Raw genomic sequence first — 23,243 nt, 5'->3', positions numbered from 1 at the left:
TTTAGATGGTCAATTGCTCGCCGGGACATCAGTACATGCCCTGCAGAACTGGACTATTCTTTAATAGCCAGCTCCTGGCCGGAACATCAGTAAATGCCCGTGAATTAAGGCAAACAACTCACTAGCTGTGACTGCTTGTTGGCTGTGGTGCCACGCAGAGTCTTTTTGTTTTTCAAGAAGCCGGCATCTTCCATACCCGCTTTGTTTCCGGCAATCCAGAAGACTATAGGGGTGCTTGGCCTCATGGGACAGGTAGTCCTTTATAATTCATACTCACTAATACATCCCGGGCCCTGTTAAAATTGTCTTTCTTAGGTTTATGAATACAAATAAGTGCAAAAAGTTGACTGAAATAGTGCTGTAAAACTGAGCTTTTTACAGTGCAATTGAGTGACTACACTGCATGATCCTTTAATCCGGTCAGCATCTCCCTTGATATGGAGGAGCCGCTTGGCTGCGGGCACCAACCGCAATGTCTGGTTCACCATTTTGCTGTTCACCAGGTCCACCAACTCAGAAGCTGCCTAGAAAGATGTCACTGCTCCAGTAGTTTAAATCTGTCTCCCCACCAAGTAAGGAAACACAAGGACCAACCCTGCACCAATACCCTGGGTACTGGACCCTTGCAGAAACCAAAGCTTGTTTGAGTCCTGAGTGGCCCTGCTCTTCTGCTTTTACCCCCTCCCCCCCAGGTCGGTAGATCTAACCGAGAACCATGAATGCCTTTGACTCATGTGGCCAGCTGACCAAAACTCTTTGTACCTGAGCTCCTTGGCCGGAGCCACGACGACGACTGTGCTCCCCTGCTTTTATGAACTGAGTCCCACATTGGGAGTTTCCAGACTTGTCCCCAAGTCCCCCTCTGCAGCCTATTTTTAGGTGCGCCCCCCTCCCTTGCCTTCGGTGTAGCGCACAAGGCTACCAACCAGAGAGTCTCAAGAATGAATTTGAGGTGAGTGACGGATTAGGCGCTCACTGTATATGGTTTATGTATGTACCCTTGCAGTGTAATCTTGAGGTGCTCAAAGGGCGGAGGTAATCACCCTTTCACTCCCCAAACAGGACCTAATCATAAAGTCCTAATAATATTCTACCTAATCCCTGAGCATACACTTTCTGTACGAAACACATTAATTGGGTTATGTCAGTACAAATGCAATCAATATTTGTTGTTTTCTTTATTTTCAATCATCTTCATTCAGCCTTTAGCTGACGGCTGAATGAAGAGTGGACTATTCTGGAAATGTTCAGCTCAGACGCACACAATCAATGTGGTCTGGTAGTCTTTGAAAGAAACAAAGACCATTTGCTGCAGATTTGTAGCTGACGCTCTTCTGCAAGAAGGGACTAGATTTCCTAGAAATATAGTTGGGAGCCCTCACACACATGCCATCTGCCAAAGTGATTTAAGCACACATGCCCTCTGCCAAAGTGATGTAAGCAGCTCACAACTGATGATGTGCATGTTCACCACATTCATAGGATTCTCATTCCAATAACTTGTAGTGCTGTGGCTCTAATGACAAACCAATATTCTCTCCTTTTCCTTCTTTGGGTGCCTGATAGAGCTAGAGTTGCTTTGAAGGTCCTTTGTTTTACCTATTGTAATGAGCCCTGCGAGGTAGCCAAGTATTTTACTGCCTATGCATTATGAAAACATTACTCTGAACTATACTGTCCCCACCACTCCTTGATCTGTGGTAATCGGGCTAATTAAAGCAAAGGCCACATGTAACAATTACTTAATGATAATTGATTATCAAGGCTTTCTACAGTACCTTTACTCCCTTTATCTAGTGAGCCAAATTGACTGCACAGTTATGAACTTGTCGGCTGGAAACATTAGGAACTGACGGTGAGGCATGCCGCAGAAAGTGTATCTGTATATTTGTGTAGTACCAGGCCCAATGTTAATATTTATCAGCTTGTAGGTGCCACCATTCTATGATGTGATAACTGGAGAAAGTAGTAAATCCTTTGGGAGAATTAAGTCAATGCGGCATAACAGCAAATCTTTGTTTTTCATCCTGTTTAACATTAATATATTTTATCTTTTTAGACCATGCACTGAGATTGTGGAATATCCAAACAGATAACCTTGTTGCAATATTTGGAGGTGTAGAAGGTCACAGAGATGAAGTTTTAAGTGCTGTAAGTTGAAGCTGTGTTCTATACATTAGTTTTGTGCTAGTTTTATGTATGGGAAAAAGGATTATTCGTGGGGAACCAATGGCAAGGACTAGCAGCACAATCTCAGGATGTAATCTGCGAAAGGCTTAGTTATATACATCTCAAATGATGGACAAGTCAGTGCCCATCTCTTCAAGGCTATTCAGGTATTCAGTAATTTCAGCCTTCCTAAAAGCATTTGGTCTCTAGTAGACCTGCTGTAGCAGTGAACCCTGCTTTTAGTTTGGAGAGTAATTTGAAGGAGTTGTAAATTAGCAGACCGAAGTATTGTTTCTTAAGCAGATCAGTTTGAGAATCCACCCGTGAGTTAGGATGCTTAACTTGGGATTTTGAACATAGTCAGGACATTTGCTGGTCCCAGCTAGACAAGAATCCTGATTACCTTTATTTAAAAAAAAAATGTAAAGTTGCATGGATTTCGATTTTGGTAGTGCTGTACCATCCAGCTATGACTAACAGTTTATTTTTATTTTATATTTAAAAAATATTTGTTTGGTATACATTTCTCAACTATCTGTAATCCAGGTGTATTAATAGGTTTGAGTGAGACTGAACACTCCACTATAAAAAGTGTGTTGTGTTCTCGAGTGCTTTAACAGCAACAAATAAAATAGTGATGCATAAATGATTGAATTAGTCGCAGCCATTGGCGATCACGCTGACATAGCAGACAAAAACTAAAGATTAATTTAGGCCATTCCACGCCGATTTGTGCATGGCATTTGTCTTGCTCCAGTAGTAATAGTCCAGCCAGAACTCCCAGTTCTCTTCCTACTCCACTAACCCCACCCCTTGCAAAATTAGGGAGTCATTCTATCCTATCGTTGGGAGGTATGGGCTCCATGTCTGAACACCCACCACACTAGTCATTGAGGTATAGCTATCGTTTTTGTGGCCCGTAACCTACACTTAGGCATATTAACTGCAGCCTAGCACTGCTCCATGATCCTACCAGCCACAATTCCACAGTATAAAGAAGGCAGGTATCTGGTGGCCATAGGTAAGATGAGCACATTTGATGTCTCGACTGCGAATGTATCAAGTTCGTTAGCCTTTCTAGGCAGATTTAGTTCCAAACCGTAGCACACTATTACACCATTAATTAAACTGCTTCTTGAAGAAAGGCAGTGTAGTAGAGACCAAGAAAGTGGAGTAGATGTTTTTTCTCTATGGAAGACCACCATAGTAGTGAATACTGAACAACTTCTCACAGTTGCAGATTTCCTGCAGGGTTAGTGGCATTTTGTGCAGCATATCATCCTGACCTAATGTCCAAAATATTCAGTTGGCCAAAGGATGATCAATTCCTTTTCGGGAAATACTTTGCTGCACTTCTCCTGCATTTGCTATTGTTTATAAATTCCAATGCCATGCTCTTTCATTTACCTTAAATGAGGTCTCTTAATTTCTCTCTTATAGAACAAAAGCTCTGAGCACACGCAATCTTTAGTCCACATGAAAGTACTCTAGTAGTCTTGTCTTTTTAATCGAATAGCGTATTTCGCACCAGCCAACACGTGTTTAGTCTTCGGGTGAGTCACCCTACGACTTCCTCAGGGCTGGAATATTAACAGTGATTGTATAAGGTTAATTGTAAAACCATACCCAGGTGCCTTTTAAGAATAGCCTGACATCAGTGCTCCCCACACTGAAAGTCTTAGGAGAAAACCTTGAAATCGAAGTTTAAAATAGTGTTCATATAATAGTCTATTAGAAAAAGTAAAGTAACCATGAGTAACTGAACATAAATCACTATATATAAAACGGAAGAAATTCATGGCCCTTGTTTTCAATTGCCACTACCACCATAGGAAGTTGTGAGGTATGTCTAAGATCACACATAATGGCAATATTTATCCCATGCAGTGTAAAACCAAGATAGAGCATGCTCCGAAGCTCCCAAAATCACCTATATTCATACTTTTTACCTGTAAATAAAAGTTCGAGGCATGTGGGCTGCTGAATTCATATCTATAGCATAGATCGCCGCCTAGTGTTGGGTCCGGATGATTGCACATTGTTGTCCGGGAAGAGTCTTCGAAGTATCACGAGATAGGTGGCTCCTCCCCTGGACTACAGTGCGCATGGGCATCGACTCCATCCCCAGATTGTTTTTTTCCGCCATTGGGTTCGGATGTACTTTCGTTCTCTCCAGTTCGGAATCGACAATAAACTTTTTCGAGGCCAAAAGGCCTTTTTCGTATCGTCGGTATTGTTTGCGTTCGGTGCCGGTTCTGTTCGACTCGCTTCCCGAGTTGGACATCCAGGGAGTCGCGTGACTCTTCGGTGCTCGAGGCCCAGTCGACGCAGCAAGACCCTCGACGACGCGACATGGAACGGAGCCCGTTCAAGAAGTGTCCCGTGTGCGTGTCGAAGTACCCACACATCGGCGTCCACCCAGTGTGCAACAAGTGCCTGTCGCCGGACCACGATGAAGCCAACTGTATGGCTTGTTCACGGTTTCGTTCGAAGAAGACGCTTCGGCGCGTGGCACGCATGGAGGCCCGTCAGTCGGCCCCGGCACCGGTGGACATCTTCGACAGCGAGGAAGCAGACGAACACTATGTTCAGCTGCAGATTTCACCTCCAGCGGAGGAAATCGACTACGACTATCAAGTGGATGTCGAAGGCCTGGACGTAGAAGAAGTCGTCGACGAGGTAGGAGACGACAATGAGGCCTATGGGGCCATGGAAGATAGCTCAGAGGAAGAGCTATGCCCCGTTCGAACACTTACAAAGGCTCAGGTCGAGGGATCGCCAATCGGCCTTACCCAAGACCTTCTACCAGGATCCACAGCCCCGCCTCCCTGCCCGGCTACGGACACTTCGGCGGAGCCGCCATTGTCTAAAACGAAACCGAAAGTGAAACCTTCGGTGTCAACACTACCGAAAGTGGTTCAAACGCCATCGAAACCGAAACAGTCTGCTCCCCTGTCGACACCCTCGACTTCCGAGGTGTCGGGACAACCCAGGCCGAAGTAAGCTGTCGACCCGGCGAAATCGAGGAAAAGCGTCCAGCCAAAGCTGACCAAGGGCGTCGAGCAGAAGTCCAAGAAGGGCGTCGAGCCGAAGTCCAAAACGGGCGTCGAGCCGGAGCCAGGCAAAGGCGTCGAGCCGAAATCCAAGAAGGTCCAATCAGTTTTCGTGTTGGACCTAGTTTGGTTGAGACAGTTACTTTAAAACGAATAAATTCACTCGGCCATCTGGAGCACCACCTACGATTCCCCCTTTCCTTGTAGAATCGTTTCAATCCAGTCTTGTTTTTGCATTGAGATTTCAACGTGGCCCCTATTCCAAAGATAAAGATCTGCGCTGTGTACCTATCAGTTACAGACAACTGAGTTCGTGATTCCTCTGGACTCCCTTCCATTACTGGCATCTTCACTTAGTGATACTACATAAGGCCCTGAAGAGAGTCCCATGAAAACCAGCGGGATTCGAAACGCGTAGGCTCTTGCCATACTGTCTGCGAGAGCGACAGGACCATCCAATTTATTTTCTCCTAGTCGCTAGTACAATACCAAGCCTTCTTAGTTGCAAAAGTTTCTTTTAGATCTAACCTGGATTGTACTTTAAAAAAACTAATTGTTTTTCCATTTTGTGAAAAAAACTGCAGCCGCAGACTGTGGCTTTTTGTTTCTTTTGTAGTAGAGATTGTATAGATTTTAAGATTGTAGTTTATGCTCTTTACAGTCCCTCCTTTAGAGTGGTGTGAATGTGTTTTGAATGTCTGTGATATACTTGAAACACTGTATGATTGATGAATAACAGCTAGTTTCCCCCTATCCCTGTGTGTCCTTTTTGAATGTTGTCCTATTTTATAAAAATGAAAAAAAGTATAAGTATTCCGTTTATCTGACAATGTCAAAATAAAAAACTATTAAGTAGTAACTCCCGTTCTTGATTGTCTTTTCAAGTTCTGTTAGGTCATTTGCTTTATTAAATTATCCACATCAGCACTGGCCTTTCTTTTGTTTCTTGCTAGCCTGGCTCAGCCTTGCTGATTAGAGCCACCCCGTAGTTGCTTTCTCGTAGTGGAGGAAGAAGGCACAGGAGTGTACTCCCTGTACTTCTTAATCCCGAAGGACGGGTCCCTCAGGCCTATTCTGGACCTCCGGCCCCTAAACCAATACATTCTCTCAGAACACTTCCACATGCTAACGCTGCAGCAAGTTCTTCCGTTACTCTCTCAGGGGGACTTCCTCGCAACCTTGGACCTCAAGGATGCTTACTTCCACATTCCACTCCATCCATCACACAGAAAATACCTCAGATTCAAAATTCAAAATCGGCATTATCAATTCAAGGTCCTTCCTTTCGGAGTGACCACGGCCCCCAGAGTGTTCACCAAATGTCTGGCGACAGTGGCGGCGCACCTCAGGAGACAAAACGTACATGTCTACCCTTCTCTGGACGACTGGCTGGTTCAGGCAAAGTCGGCCCAGCAGTGCGCCGCCGACATGTCCCACACCATTCACCTTCTTCACGGTCTGGGCTTCTCACTAAACTATCCAAAGTCGCACCTTCAGCCAGCCCATGTGCGGCAATATCTGGGTGCGACGATCAATACTCTGGCAGCCACGGCTCAGCCAACTTCAGCGCGGATCAACAACATCCAAGCGCTAATCCAACAGTTCAGACCGCAACACTCGCTTCCTGCGAGAGTGTTTATGCAGTTGATAGGCATGATGGCCTCCTGCATTTTCATAGTCCCGCACGCGAGGTTACATATGCATATACATATGAGGTTACATATGCGTCCGCTCCAAGAATGCTTGGCGCATCAGTGGACTCAGGCTCAGGGGCAGTTGAAAGACCTAGTGTTGGTGACCGGTCGGGCATACAACTCTCTGCATTGGTGGAATCCACACAACCTTTGCAAGGGCCACCCGTTCCAGGAGCCTGTGCCACAGATTATCCTGACGACGGATGCGTCTCTCCAGGGATGGGGAGCTCATGTACTCCACTACACGGTGCAGGGACTATGGACAATGCAGCAAAGGAAGATGCACATCAACTACCTAGAACTGATGGCAATCTTCATGGCACTAAAAGCATTCAAAGTACATCTGTGCAACAAGGTCGTGTTGATCCGGACGGACAACATGACGGCCATGTACTACATCCAGAAGCAGGGAGGTACACACACTCCACAGTTGTCTCATCTGGCTCAAAGCATGTGGAAGTGTTCCATTCAGAGGAACATCTTCCTCATGGCGGAGCACCTCCCGGGCACAGACAATCAAATGGCGGACCTGCTCAGCAGGTACAGCCACCAAATGCACGAGTGGGAGATACATCCATCAGTACTCCACCTGTACTTCCAGCAGTGGGGTCATCCAGAGATAGACCTGTTCGCCACAAGGGAAAACGCAAAATGCCAAAGCTTTGCCGCCAGGTTCCCTCACCCACAGTTGCAAGGCAATGCGATATGGATGAACTGGTCAGGCAAATTTGCGTACGCTTTTCCCCCAGCACCTCTAATACCGCTGGTGGCACGAAAGCTAAAGCAGCACTCGATGACACTCATCCTGGTTGCTCCAATGTGGGCACGCCAGCCATGGTACACCACGTTTCTAGAACTCTCCGTGGTACGCATCAACGGCTGCACCTCACGCCCAGTCTTTTGACGCAGAACCATGGCGACATTCAGCATCCAGATCCGCAACAGCTCAATCTGGCGATCTGGCTCCAGAGGTCTTAGAGTTTGGCTACCTTGACTTGCCTCCTGAATGCATGGATATCATTCGAGAGGCGAGAGAGCCCACCACTAGAGCCTGCTATGCAGCAAAATTGAAGCGGTTTGTCATTTACTGTACTGAACGCCACATCAACCCACTTGATGCGTCCATTCCCAACATCATATGTTATTTGTTGCATCTTTACAAATGCAATCTTGCATATGCTTCCATTCGGATACACTTATCCGCCATAGCGGCTTATCTCCAAAACAGGCAGCATCTCTCCGTTTTCAGGGTGCCTGCCATTAAAGCCTTCCTGGAGGGGCTGAAGCGGGTCATCCCTCCCAGGACCCCACCAGCTCCTGTATGGAACCTCAATGTGGTCCTCACCAGATTGATGGGCCCCCCTTTTGAGCTCCACATTCATGTGAGATTCAGTTCTTAACGTGGGAAGTGGCTTTTCTCATTGCTATTACGTCTCTACGACGTGTTAGAGTTGCAGGCGCTCACTGTACAAGAGCCTTTCATACAGATTCACTCAAACAGGGTGGTGCTGCGCACTAACCCTACATTCCTTCCTAAAGTGGTTTCGCAGTTTCATGTCAATCAGACCATTGAACTGCCTGCGTTCTTTCAAAACCCAGAGACAGTGGCCGAAAGAATGCTCCACACTCTTGATGTCAAACGAGCTTTAATGTACTACATCGATAGGACCAAAGACTTTAGGAAAACACAACAACTCTTTGTTGCCTTTTCAGCCCAGCACAAAGGCAACCCCATTTCCAAAGCAGGTATAGCCAGGTGGATCGTTAAGTGCATTCAGATTTGCTATCACAAGGCCAAGCGCACTTTGACGGTCCCTCCCAGAGCCCACTCCACTCGCAAGTTGGGGGCCTCTATGGCTTTCCTTGGTAATATCCCTTTGGAAGATATTTGTAGAGCAGCCACATGGTCTACACCACACACATTTACTAAGCATTACTGTGTAGATGTGCACTCCAAGCAGCAGGCAGCTGTAGGGCAGGCTGTTATTAAAACACCTTTTCAGACTTCTGCAGCTGGCACAGGCGGCCGCCGTTAATGAAGGGACTGCTATGTATTCTGCTATAGATATGAATTCAGCAGCCCACATGCCTCAAACTGAATATGCTACTTACCAGTATGCATCTGTTCTTGGCATGTAGGGCTGCTGACATTCATATCGCCTGCCCGCCCTCCTCCCCGGCGCCTGTAGCGGCTGCAGACTTTTTTACACTTACTCTTAGCATGGCCATTACACTGTTACGCTCCATCTTTGCCACAATGGCTAAAAACAATCTGGGGATGGAGTCGATGCCCATGCGCACTGTAGTCCAGGGGAGGAGCCACCTATCTCGTGATACTTCGAAGACTCTTCCAGGACAACAATGTGCAATCATCCGGACCCAACACTAGGCGGCGATCTATGCTATAGATATGAATGTCAGCAGCCCTACATGCCAAGAACAGATGCATACTGGTAAGTAGCATATTCATTCTTCGTTCTAAAGAAAGCAAACACTCAAGGCTATAATATAATCCCACTATAGTAAAATAAGGCCAGTATTAAAAATTCTCACAAGATATACATTTTATCAAGAAACACGTACCTCCATGTGGTATCTGACTCATATGTATCATAACCTTACTATTTATAATAAACTTATCACTATCAGTTATAGTTTCTCGGTGTCGGTTTCCAAGGAATCTGGCAGCTGCATCCTACAATGTAAAGTAAGATAACATGATGTAGAACGGTCATTGTGTTTCTAAGTTATAGCAAGTGAGCAAATTACAGCTCTATATTACTATTGTCACAATGTTCCAGTGTGCCTAATTTCTCTTATTCACCCATATCAATTTAATTCTTAATTTCTCTCACTTTAGTGATATGAAAATCTGAGATTGTGGCCACAAGTAGAGTAGAATTCAAAACCAATTGGTAGCTGGGAGACTAATAAATGAAGTGTAAATGCGAGTTCAAGGTTCAGTTGCTGTTTAATGTGTATATGCAGGTCCTGCTGATTTAACATTAATAAAAATCCCCAGCCTGAAGAGTTGCAATATTTCAAGCATGTGACTTTTTGATAGAATATCAAAAAGGGGGGGGGGCAGAGGGCTTATTTAACGAGGTCCAGTGCACATGCTCTAGAAGGACTGGAGTGCAAATGGAGTACAAAGTTCCTCAGTGACTTTTTTTAAAATTTATTTATTGTAGAGCATGAGGGAGTGGTGTGGTCGAGCAGAGTCTGAGGAGTGAATGGAGTAAGGAGTGGGGGGTACTCCTTGTTGGAACTAGGGCTCTCACACACCTAGCAAGCTAGGTGTCATGCTTCATCATTTGAGCCTGCCCCTCGCCCGGTCGGCGCTGCAATACCTGGCGGGCACCCGAAACCGGGGCTCTTTGTCGGGGATCTTTTGTTCCTGCTGATGGGTGCGTGGGGGTAAGAGGCCTAGTGTCTGTGTAGACCAGAGTTTAAAAATGTTAGTTGGCCTGTCTTATGGGATACATGTTGAGCCCTCTATTTTAGTAAAGCCTTTCATCAGTTATTTCTGGGTGGAAACAGTCCCAATCACTTGCATTGGTTCTTATTGATATGTGAACTTTGTTGCTGTGTAAGGCAGTCTTAAAGTTCAGTTTATCTTTGGCAGGGGTTGTGTGTGTGTGTTCATGAGATCACTAAATCTTACAATAATTAAAAGGTTTAATTCGGCTGCTCTCCCATCCTCTGCGTTTCTTTATTTACTGTATTATTTAAACCAGTCTTTGTTTGCTAGCATTAAAAGCAGTTTGGCTGCTACAAACTACATTGAACTGCTCAGTTGAAAGGAGTCTTGTTAGTTACCAATGGTTGGAACCAACATGCAGAAATGGATATATATGTATTATATACGTTTTCTTTTTAATTTAGGACTATGACCTTCTGGGAGAGAAAATAATGTCCTGTGGTATGGATCACTCCCTCAAACTCTGGAGGCTCAACTCCAAGAGAATGATTAACTCCATTAAGGACTCGTATGAATATAATCTCAACAAAACAAACAGGTAATTGGTGTGCCTTCAAAATTAACCCCTTAACCGCGGCGATTTTTCTGCCGTGGTGCGGGTGTTCTATAAGGTGGGCGGGGCTGCGTCGGCAGTTGGTCGTGCGCAGCACTGGGGAGGGAGTGCTCCCGTCGGCCAACGGCAGACATGAGCACGGAAGGGGTTAAGCTGTGCAATAAGTTCATAAAATCCCTTCGTGGCAGTTTAGAGTAACACTTCAATGGTTTTGATTCCTGTCTGATGTACTTTCAAAAGCTGTGTGGTTGTATATGTTTGTGTGTGTGTATATATGTATATATCATATGATATATATGCTAAATATAAATCTCTCATGTTGTACTAATTGGTATAACCACATTATTCCTTTAAAGGAAGTTCACATGCTGAAATATTTTTGTAACAATAAACCGATCTCTATGAAGACCTTTATCAACTGCATAAATTGAACCGGAGACCTATACAGATAAACTGATTCACTTGTCTATTAGTAAATAATTCACATTTATTGCTAATGTTAAACTTAACTAGATTCATGCAGTTCATGCTTGGTTGGTGACCCCCAGGGCCTGAAGTCCTAGGAGTGCAAAGAATGTCTTGGAGGATATTTTCTTGGGAGATAATTGAAGATTATTTCCTTGGTGAAATCAGATGTGCAAACCTGAAAGCTCAGCCCCAAGCGTAAGGCATCTACCAAATTGGAAACTGGTGTTAGAGGCATATGAGCTGCAGAGTGTACACTTAGCATTATATCGCCACCTGGTGTTGGGCTCGGATGATTGCAGGTTGTTGTCTTCTTGGAAGAAGTCTTTGTAGTCACGAGATAGGTGACTCCTCCCTTGGACAATACTGCGCATGGTCATCGACTCCATCCTCAGATTGTTTTTTTCCGCCACTGGGTTCAGATGAAAGCTCCGGCTACAAAAACTTTTCCAGCAACATCTAAGCGTAAAAACTTTATACAAACACTATCGACATCGAATATACTACTTTCGACACCATCAGCTACATTCTGGTGCATCGACGCGGGGCGGTTGGCCTTTCGGCGTCTTGCGGCCTACACCTCATGGACAGGACTCCGTTCAAGAGATGCCTGGTATGTCGAGCAAAATTCCCTCATAGCGATCATCACGAGGTCTGCAACCTCTGTCTATCGCCAGATCACGTTGAGTCGACCTGCACAGCTTTTGCATCCTTCCGATCGAAAAAGACCATTCGGGATCGGAATGCCCTCGACACGAAATGAGATCAGCCTCAGCACCGGAGGACATCTTCGATGACTAGGTTCCACTCGTTCCAGAAGAAGATTCGCCTGATCTCCAGATCGTATCCGAGGCAGAGGATTCAGATGACTCGATTCCATCTCGTCAGCCCGTGAGTACTCTTGCCCCTGCACCACAGACACTGCCCAAGCCAAAGGCAACGGTCAGTACTGCGCCCAAGGGGCCCAGTCGAGACCGAAATATTCCCTCAAATGCCCCGCCTTCAGGCTCTGCTCCGAGGAAAACAACTACGCCTTCCGGTGCCTCGGTACCGAGCAAACCACACGTGCCAATTGCACCTCTTCCATCGGCACCGAAGGATTCTTCGACACCGAAGCCAAAACACCCTTCGGTACCAAAAGACAAAGATCCTTCGGCACCCATGCCTAAAGACTCACCGGTACCGAAGCCAAAAATGGCACCGGATCCAAAAGAATGTCCTGCTCCGAAACCGTCCGGTTCCAAGAATAAAGAGGGAAAACCAGATTCCGACGCCTCGAAGCTGACGAAAGCTGCTTCCACTTCAAGGACTCCAACCTCGGTACCGAGGAATGTAAGGCCTGATTCAGAGTCTCCTAAACCCTAAGACAAGCCTACTAAACCAAAACCAGCTTCGACACCGAAAAATTTGCCACAGGACACGGTAACGCCTCCTAAAGCAAAAGACACAAACCTCTATCGGCACTGAAAAAAACAACGCTAAAGAAGTTTGTAGAGGAGGAAGAACTGTTTAGACCAGATCCTAAACAAAAGGTCTATATCAACCCAAAAACTGGACATGTGGAAACTATTCCTCACAAGAAGAGACCAGCAGAAACACCACTTCTACCTGTGGTTCCTGCCAAAAAGGATTGTGCAACTTCTCCAATGCACCCTTCCTCTCCTCCTTCCTCTCCTATCCCTCCTTACATTTCACCTACAGTTTCTCCTGTTCAATCTCCTGCATCATCACACCACACTGATGTATGATCTAGGTGGGGGGAATGACATACCCGAGCCACATGCATACCCTGTAGATGAAGATATCAATCCAGATGCATATCCTAGAGATCCTCAGTCCAACCCAACAAAACCTTCCCCTCCAGAAGATAGTATTGGGTTTAATCACCTCTTAAATAGAGCTGCCCTTTCCCTACGGGGTTTCAATGCACTCTGATGCCATTGAGGAGGATTTTTTACTTGATACATTTGAGCAGTCACAAATGTCTACGCCAGTGGTTCCCAAAATGTGCGCCGCGGCACCCTGGTGCGCCGTGATTAGAAGCCAGGGGCGCCGCGGCGCCGTGTTGCAGGATGTGGGTCCTGGAAATTCCGGCCGCAATTCCTCCCCCTCCTTTGTGCTGCCAGTTCACATGATCCTCGCACCCTGCATCTCAATGACTGATTGATGACAGTGCTTAATTTGTAAAAGGATAAGTGCTGGGCCCTAATTGCTGCACAGGTGCTGTCAGGGGCTCCGAACACGAGAATGACTCCCCCTGGAACCGGTGCCTCCGCGCTGGTTCGCCCTGTTTTCTGTCATGATTAAAGACTTTTTTCTTGGTACAATATAGAGCGGGTGATGTCCACTAAAGTTGTAAAATGCCTCTGTACTGGGCATGAGCCCTTTGGTGAGTTTAGCGCTGGCTGCCAGGATGTAAGTTTCGGTACTTGAATAAAAAAATGAGTGATTGAGAGCAAATCACTTTTCTGCCATTTGCCTCAAATTGTAAATATGTAAAAAAAAGAGACGACTGTTGACTTTCCTTTCTAGTCAGATCCAAGTGTTCATATTATTATATTGTGGTCAAAATAATCAGCATACAAAAATATGGTCTCGGGGACATTGCAAGCTGAGGAAATACTGATTTACTGTCCTAACCCCACATCTGCGTCCCTTCATGATATAGCGGCTCGTGACAATGGATGCAGCATTTTTGCAGGTCCATATTTCAATCCGAATCAGCCATATAATTCTGCTCATCACATTCTGGTTTCTGTGATTTGTTCTCTCTCTGACCCTGCTGACCCATGCTCTCTGCGTGCGTGGTTGAGATACTCCAGATACAATAAAAATGCCCCTTCAAGCCTCCCGAAAGCACCGGCACAAATTAAGCACTGATGGAGAACGCCTTTAATTCTCACATGGCAGACATTGCCCCAGGGCACACATCTCCCGGTGTTTTCTTCTCACTCCTATCTGGTGATCGCTTATTGCGCTTCTTTTTATGTCCTCTAGAGCTCGACCCAGGACGAGGCCTATGCCCTGATACAGCCGCACTCTGCCAGCTTCTGTCTTTGCCTTACTCCTCGTTGAGGGGTCGTCACTCGTGACTGCTGCATGTTGGAGAGCGTTGGGTGGGTGCAGGGTCAGAAGCCTGGTGGAGAACGTTGGCTGGGTGGGTGGGTGGAGGGTCAGAGGCCTGGTGGAGAGTGTTGGGTGGGTGGGTGCAGGGTCAGAGGCCTGGTGGAGAGCATTGGGGGGGTGCAGGGTCAGGGGCCTGGTGGAGAGTGTTGGGTGGGTGCAGGCTCAGGGGGAGAGGAGAAGGGTGCAAGACGGAGGGGAGAAGGGTGCAAGGCAGAGAGGAGAAGGGTGCAAGGTGGAGGGGAGAAGGGTGCAAGGCAGAGAGGAGAAGGGTGCAAGGCAGAGAGAAGGGTGCAAGGCAGAGAGAAGGGTGCAAGGCAGAGGAGAAGGGTGCAAGGCAGAGGGGAGAAGGGTGCAAGGCGGAGGGGAGAAGGGTGCAAGGCGGAGGGGAGAAGGGTGCAAGGCGGAGGGGAGAAGGGTGCAAGGCGGAGGGGAGAAGGGTGCAAGGCGGAGGGGAGAAGGGTGCAAGGCGGAGGGGAGAAGGGTGCAAGGCGGAGGGGAGAAGGGTGCAAGGCGGAGGGGAGAAGGGTGCAAGGCGGAGGGGAGAAGGGTGCAAGGCGGAGGGGAGAAGGGTGCAAGGCGGAGGGGAGAAGGGTGCAAGGCGGAGGGGAGAAGGGTGCAAGGCGGAGGGGAGAAGGGTGCAAGGCGGAGGGGAGAAGGGTGCAAGGCGGAGGGGAGAAGGGTGCAAGGCGGAGGGGAGAAGGGTGCAAGGCGGAGGGGAGAAGGGTGCAAGGCGGAGGGGAGAAGGGTGCAAGGCGGAGGGGAGAAGGGTGCAAGGCGGAGGGGAGAAGGGTGCAAGGCGGAGGGGAGAAGGGTGCAAGGCGGAGGGGAGAAGGGTGCAAGGCGGAGGGGAGAAGGGTGCAAGGCGGAGGGGAGAAGGGTGCAAGGCGGAGGGGAGAAGGGTGCAAGGCGGAGGGGAGAAGGGTGCAAGGCGGAGGGGAGAAGGGTGCAAGGCGGAGGGGAGAAGGGTGCAAGGCGGAGGGGAGAAGGGTGCAAGGCGGAGGGGAGAAGGGTGCAAGGCGGAGGGGAGAAGGGTGCAAGGCGGAGGGGAGAAGGGTGCAAGGCGGAGGGGAGAAGGGTGCAAGGCGGAGGGGAGAAGGGTGCAAGGCGGAGGGGAGAAGGGTGCAAGGCGGAGGGGAGAAGGGGAGAAGGGTGCAAGGCGGAGGGGAGAAGGGGAGAAGGGTGCAAGGCGGAGGGGAGAAGGGGAGAAGGGTGCAAGGCGGAGGGGAGAAGGGGAGAAGGGTGCAAGGCGGAGGGGAGAAGGGGAGAAGGGTGCAAGGCGGAGGGGAGAAGGGGAGAAGGGTGCAAGGCGGAGGGGAGAAGGGGAGAAGGGTGCAAGGCGGAGGGGAGAAGGGGAGAAGGGTGCAAGGCGGAGGGGAGAAGGGGAGAAGGGTGCAAGGCGGAGGGGAGAAGGGGAGAAGGGTGCAAGGCGGAGGGGAGAAGGGGAGAAGGGTGCAAGGCGGAGGGGAGAAGGGGAGAAGGGTGCAAGGCGGAGGGGAGAAGGGGAGAAGGGTGCAAGGCGGAGGGGAGAAGGGGAGAAGGGTGCACGGCGGAGGGGAGAAGGGTGCACGGCGGAGGGGAGAAGGGTGCAAGGCGCAAGGCGGAGGGGAGAAGGGGAGAAGGGTGCAAGGCGGAGGGGAGAAGGGGAGAAGGGTGCAAGGCGGATGGGAGAAGGGGAGAAGGGTGCAAGGCAGAGGGGAGAATGGTGCAAGTTAGAAAAGGGTGCAAGACGGAGGTGGAGTAGGGTACAAGGGGGAGGGGTTGAAGGGTGCAAGGGGAGGGGGATAAGGGTGCAAGGGGAGGGGGATGAAGTTAAAAATGTGCCCCCCCCCCCAGAAACATTTCTGCGGACGGCCATGATCAGAGCCCACCCCATGTAAACTTCTTGTAACGCCACAGAGCTTCTTCAGCCTTTCTCTAGCCTGGTTACTTTTAGTGGGAGTGCTTTATACTACTCTATGATGGTGTTGTATGCATTGAGATGTACTTTATAATACCTTTGTGATTGCAAATAAAGTTTTATGATAGTGATGGCTACTCTCTGAATACTTCATCACGTCTAGGCTTGATTCTCCATGTTGACCAGTGGTTCCCAAAGGGTGTGCCGCGGCACCCCTGTGCGCGGGTAAAAAAATGGTGGGGAGCCACGGCCAACTGGGTCAAGGGAGCCACGGGTCAAAAAAGTTTGGGAACCACTGGTCTACGCAAATACTACCCATGATCAAAGGAGTCATTAAACATGCTCCAGAAATATTTAAAGACCCGGTACGTTGTAGTGTTAAATCCAGGAATAGAAAAGAAATATAGACAGCACCATCTGATCCAGTCTATATTAAGGGACATCTGCCACTAAACTATAGTAGTGTCCAATGCACGGAAAAGAGCTCATTCTCAGACTTCTGGTGACACGCCCCCACCTGACAAAGAATCCAAGGCTATTGATGCGTCAGGTAAACGTATTGCTGCGCAAGCTACAAAGATATGGCGCACAGCAAATACACAAGCACTAGGATCAATTGGAAAAACTATTACAGCACCTTCCAGATCAATTCAAAGATCAGACAACAGACCTCATACAAGAAGGCAAATTAATATCCAATGCCTCAATAAAATGTGCACTAGATGTAGCTGACACAGCATCCAGAGCAGTCAATACTAGTGTCATAGACGACATGCGTGGTTACACATTTCCGGGTTTAAGGCGGAGGTGCAGACTACCATCTTAAACCAGCCTTTCAATCAGAACCAATTGTTTGGGCCTGAAGTAAACACTACACTAGAAAAAATGAAAAAGGACACAGCTAAGTCTATGGGAGCGTTCCAATCCACACAGACTAGAAGTTCTTTTCGTCTCTTCTTTTATAGAGGAGGCTCCAAGCAAACCGGAGCAGATACATCATCTTTCAAAACGCACACACAAACCTCTAACAAAGGCTACTTTAGAGGAGGATACAGAGGCAATAATAATAAGGGGAGAGGTAGAGGTAACCACAACAACCGCTCCTCTTCCACTCCAAAACAGTGACTTCCCTCTGCTCCCCCAACAGCATTCCACTCCTGTAGAGGGCAGATTATCACAGTTCCTACCTGTCTGGAACTCCATCACAACAGACAGGTGGGAGAGACAGATTATCCAACATGGCTACTGCCTAGAACTCACAGCAACCCCCCCCAAACATACCACCCAGGCAGTGTCCAATGTCTACAGACCATCTGACTCTGCTTCAACAGGAAGTTCTAGCGCTTCTACAAAAGGATGCTATTCAATTGGTTCCTTTAGAAGAACAAGGAACAGGAGTTTACTCCCTGTACTTTCTAATCCCCAAAAAGGACGGGACACTGAGACCAATTCTCCACCTCAGGCCCCTCAACCATTACAAACAATCAGATCATGTTCACATGATCTCTGCAACAAGTACTCCCACTGCTGCATCAAGGCGATTTTCTTTCAACACTAGACCTAAAAGACGCCTATTTTCACATTCCTATACATCCTGCTCACAGGAAGTATCTAAGGTTTGTAATACAAGGACAGCACTACCAATTCAAAGTACTTCCATTTGGGGTCACAACAGCACCACGAGTGTTCACAAAGTGCTTAGCAGTAGTAACGGCACATCTCCGAAGACAACAGATACATGTCTTACCTCGACAATTGGCTCATAAAAGCCAAATCATTCAGTCAATGTGTCCCAACACACAAATCAAACAATTCAAACGTTGCACAACTTGGGGTTCACAATAAACTACACCATGTCGCATCTGCAGCCTTCGCATGTTCATCAGTATCTAGGAGCTACCATAGACACATCTACAGCTCGAGCGTATCCCAGTCCAGCCAGGATACACAGCATTCAAGCCTTAGTCTCAATTTTTCAACACCAGCAGTCTCTCCAAGCCAAAGTGTTCATGAGACTAATAGGCAGGATGGCATCTTCATAGTTCCACATTCAAGACTGCAAATGTGCCCATTATAAGAATGTCTAGCACAACAGTGTAATCAGGCTCAAGGTCACGTCACAGACCTGGTGTTGGTAGACGGCTGTACGTATCGCTCTCTGCAATGGTGGAACACCAAAAACTTGACAAAAGGACGGCCGTTCCTCGACCCGGTTCCACAAATAGTGCTCACGACACTCATCCCTCACAGGATGGGGAGCCCATATCTTGCATTATACCACACAAGGCCAATGGAACAACCAACAAAAACTGTTCCATATCAACCATCCAGAGCTGCTAGCAATTTTCTTAGCACTCAAAATGTTTCAATTACAAGTACAAAACAAAGCTGTCTTAATCCGGGCGGACAATATGACAGCCATGTACTATATACAAAAACAGGGGGGGACACACTCTCTACAACTGTCCCAGCTCGCACAGAACATTTGGAGATAGGCCATTCCTCAAAACATACATCTGGCAGCAGAACACCTTCCGGGAGTTCACAATCGGATAGCAGATCTGTTGAGTCGGTAGTCACAACAGATTCACAAATGGGAAATACATCCACAAGTTCTTCAGCCATTCTTCCAAATATGGGAGCATCCACAAATAGATCTGTTTGCCACCCACGAAAATGCAAAATGCCCAACCTTCGCCGTCAGGTTTCCACACCCACGGTCCGAAGGCAATGCGATATGGATGAATTGGTCAGGCAGATTTGCGTATGCTTTTCCGCCTCTCCCACTCATTCCACTAGTAGTGCGCAAGCTCAAACAGCCTCTCAAACTGATCCTGGTGGCTCCCACATGGGCACGCCAGCCGTGGTTCACCACACTACTAGATCTCTCGCTGGTTCCACATCAAAAGTTACAGCTCACACCCTCCCTGTTAAAACAGAACCATGGAGAAATAAGACACCCAGAACCAAGCCAACTGAATTTGGCGATCTTGCTCATGAAGTCTTGGAGTTTGGTTACTTAAACCTAACAGACTGTATGAACATTATTAAGGAAGCTAGAAAACCCACTACCAGAGCGTGTTATGCCTCTAAATGGAAAAGATTTGCAATATATTGCAAAAATAATCACATTGATCCACTGGACGCTTCCATCCAAAATATCATTTGTTACCTTTTACATCTTCAACGGTCCAATTTGGCTTATTCTTCCATACGCCTGCATCTTGCAGCAATTGCAGCCTATTTACAAAATAGGCAACATCTATCTCTCTTCAGAGTACCTGCAATAAAAGCATTTATGGAAGGATTGAAACGAATAATCCCACCTAGGTTACCACCTGCTCCTGTATGGAACCTAAACGTTGTACTTACAAGACTCATGGGACCCCCTTTCGAGCCTTTACACAAATGTGAATTGCAATTTCTAACATGGAAAACTGCTTTTCTTGTTGCCATCACCTCTCTCAGAAGAGTTAGTGAAATACAGGCATTCACAATACAAGAACCATTTTTTCAAATACATCCTAATAAAGTGGTTCTTAGATCTAACCCTAAATTTCTACCAAAGGTTATCGCACCTTTTCATCTAAACCAATCTGTAAAGCTACCTGTGTTTTTCCAAAACCCAGAATCTGTGGCAGAAAGGGCCTTACACACCGTAGATGTTAAAAGAGCTCTGTTATACTATACAGATAGGACTAAATCCATCCTTTAGAAAAACAAAACAATAATTTGTATCTTTCTCTCCTCCACACAAGGGCAACCCCATCTCTAAAGGGGGATTGCCAGGTGGATTGTAAAGTGTATACAAATATGGTATCAAAAAGCAAAACGTACACTAACCGTTCCTCCTAGAGCGCACTCCACTCGCAAACTAGGCGCCTCTATGGCTTTCTTAGGAAATATACCGCTAGAGGACATATGCAAGGCAGCAACATGGTCTACACCACACACCTTCACTAAACACTATTGTGTTGATGTGCAGGCCAAGCAGCAAGCTGCAGTGGGCCAAGCTGTCCTTAGAACACTGTTTCAAACTACTGCAACGGATACAAGCGACCACCGCTAGGGGAGATACTGCTGCACAATCGATGCTAAGTGTACACTCTGCAGCTCATATGCCTCGAACGGAAAATGCTACTTACCAGTATGCATCTGTTCTTGGCATGTAGAGCTGCAGAGTCGTACACGCCCACCTGCCTCCCCGGGACTTGTATCCGTTCCAGTTCTCATCTTACTTAGATACACATGCATGGACATCCTTTCTCTTTACTTCTACTAACTCCATCATTTCCCATCATGGCGAAAAACAATCTGAGGATGGAGTCGATGACTATGCGCAGTAGTGTCCAAGGGAGGAGTCACCTATCTCGTGACTACAAAGACTTCTTCCAAGAAGACAACAACCTGCAATCATCCGAGCCCAACACCAGGTGGCGATCTAATGCTAAGTGTACGAATCTGCAGCTCTACATGCCAAGAACAGATGCATACTGGTAAGTAGCATTTTCCTTCCTTTTCAAAACGTTGCCCAGCTAAACAAACTAGCCCCGCAGGAAAGCAAACTACATTGAATGGCTGTATGTTAAGCCCCAGTACTAGAGTAAAATGGCACAGATTGTAGGTGTGCAAGAGTTTCGTCTCCAATGGGCATCCCCAACCTCAGATGTATAGAATTTTTTTTTATTTGTTTCCTTGCAGATAACCCACTCCTTCAAAAATCCAGAAGGTATGTTCCCTAAAATTGGCTTTGGAACCAAATTTTAAAAAGCTCATACGAGAGGAATGGTTCGTGCTCAGTGAGGGCAGTCTTCCATTTGGAGACGAGCCAATAGTCGCTGATGGTAGATGGATGATCGTTTCAATCTGGTACTTAGGGGAAGTTCTAACCTTCTCCTTTATGTTTTTAGGAGTGCAAACCAGTGCCCATCTCCAGAGGTGGACTCGCCCTCACAAAGTAAGGACTGTGATGACGGAGAGAGAACAAACAGGTAACAAGTAGGCATGTATTACCCCAAACTGTTTAAATTGTTGCATATCACACAGTTAAGTATCATTAGCTCTCAAATGCTTAACCTAGTAAAAAGTGGAATGGAAGGTTAATAAACCAGCATTGGCAAGGCTAAGATGGCGGGCTGGATGCCAGCCTTTTGGGGAAAAAAACAAAACAGAAAACACAAATTGTCAAACATTTTTGTTTGGTGAGCTTCTGGGCCATCGTCAATCCAAAACCAGCATTGGCATAGCCAATAGGTCTCGCTTTTGGGACCTTATAAGTGTTTAGTTATCCAGCACAACATCCTTGGTGCAACAACATCAACTGTTGCATGGCTAAACACTTATAAGGTCCCAAAGGCAAGACCTATTGGCTTTGCCAATGCTTGTTTTTAGGGTGCTGGGGCCTATTGTTGATCCCAATCCAACACTGGGCTGGGTAGAACAGTAAAGGAGGACGGAAGTGACATTATGAAATGACTTTCCAAGGAAAGGTCACGGAGAACAGCCAACATCCTCTCCGCTAATGGTAGAGGGACAAAAAAGAGTAAATGTGACTGAGGGCAGCCAGAATTCGGTGGATGCCGCCGGTCTAACTTAGGATGGCCGGGCAGACTGGAAACAGCTGGCAGGGGGTTGTCTTACAATATATTCGACTTCCGACTTGACAAAAGTTCACTAGAGGAAGCGGAGGAGAGGCGTCCTCGATGAGGAACGGCAGCGCGAGGCCCCAGGAGACGCCATTGGTGATAAGAGAAAAGGGAGATTCAAATAACCTGGCGGGGTCTCAAGCACACAGAACCCCTCCTTCAGCACACACTGGGCTCAGCTCCTTATCGGGTCACCCAGCAGTCAGGTAAGCAGCAGACCGCAGGATAAAGGCACTGTTATCATCAGCCTTTCTCTCCCAGAAAGAGTTTCACTCGTTTACACACAAAACGCCAGGGTACAGAATGTCGACTGAAAGGGACGCTGTGCGACTTTTCAAACATGTGCCCCAGAAAGGGCACCTGGGTCAGAAGTCCTATTTCAAACAGTGGTTTACCTCCCAGAAAGTCAGGTGCGCATATCCCGTCCCTGTGTTTATGTAAATGCACATGCTAAAGGGCATATACACTTAACTCCGAATGTCTCTGAGCTTGTGCACACGCTGCTGAAAGCATAGCTCGGAAACACTGAGTAGTCAGGGGCTTAATTCTGTTTCCGAGCTGTGCACACTTTAACTCGGAGAAACTGCAAGTTAATTATATACACTTCAACAATTCTACAAAAGATACTTTCTGCCCCCAAAAATGTAAAGTGCCACTTGGCTCTGTCGTCGGGGTCCACTAAAATCATTCAGCAATGGGAGACTGATGTGTGGCCGCGCTGACAAAATTATGCAACATAGTGCGTCATGCTCTTTGGCAGTATTTCGCTTTTATGTCATTTTAAGACACATTTATACTGTCTGGGCAAAGGTTTCTCCTCGTCATTTTAAGTTTGACTCCTGAATATTTCTAAATAGACATGCATGTCACATATGCATCACTCCCCTCAGTCACCCTGGGAAATTAGGGGTTAAGAGCTTGAAGCTTCTGATAAGGGCGGCAAAGGATTTAAGGAAGCCCGCGAGTGGTGCAAGAATAAAAAAAAAATGGAAGGTCCACTGTTGCTTGGAAAAACACCCAGTTTTGCTAAATCTCATCTCCCACTTTCTTAAAATTGTCTACCAAATGAAGACGTAGGTCCTAAAAATCTATTAAATTTTTTACCAAGGCTCTGCTTGGCAAATGAAGGTATCAATCGCCCAATAAACAAGCAGAAATTC

General features: G+C 47.1%; 1 protein-coding gene across 1 annotated transcript in view; it reads left to right on the top strand.

The window, feature by feature from the left end:
* EED (embryonic ectoderm development) overlaps nucleotides 1–23,243 on the top strand; it is a 125,331-nt gene that overhangs the window by 59,899 nt on the left and 42,189 nt on the right. The window contains exons 7-9 of the mRNA XM_078658443.1: nucleotides 2,060–2,151; nucleotides 10,802–10,935; nucleotides 21,349–21,429. Of these exons, the coding sequence (XP_078514569.1) occupies nucleotides 2,060–2,151; nucleotides 10,802–10,935; nucleotides 21,349–21,429 (307 nt within the window). The remainder of the gene's footprint in view (nucleotides 1–2,059; nucleotides 2,152–10,801; nucleotides 10,936–21,348; nucleotides 21,430–23,243) is intronic.

The sequence above is a fragment of the Lissotriton helveticus genome, chromosome 8 (genome assembly GCF_964261635.1).
Source record: "Lissotriton helveticus chromosome 8, aLisHel1.1, whole genome shotgun sequence".
Lineage (NCBI taxonomy): Eukaryota > Metazoa > Chordata > Amphibia > Caudata > Salamandridae > Lissotriton > Lissotriton helveticus.
This window is presented reverse-complemented; position numbering and strand designations above follow the sequence as displayed.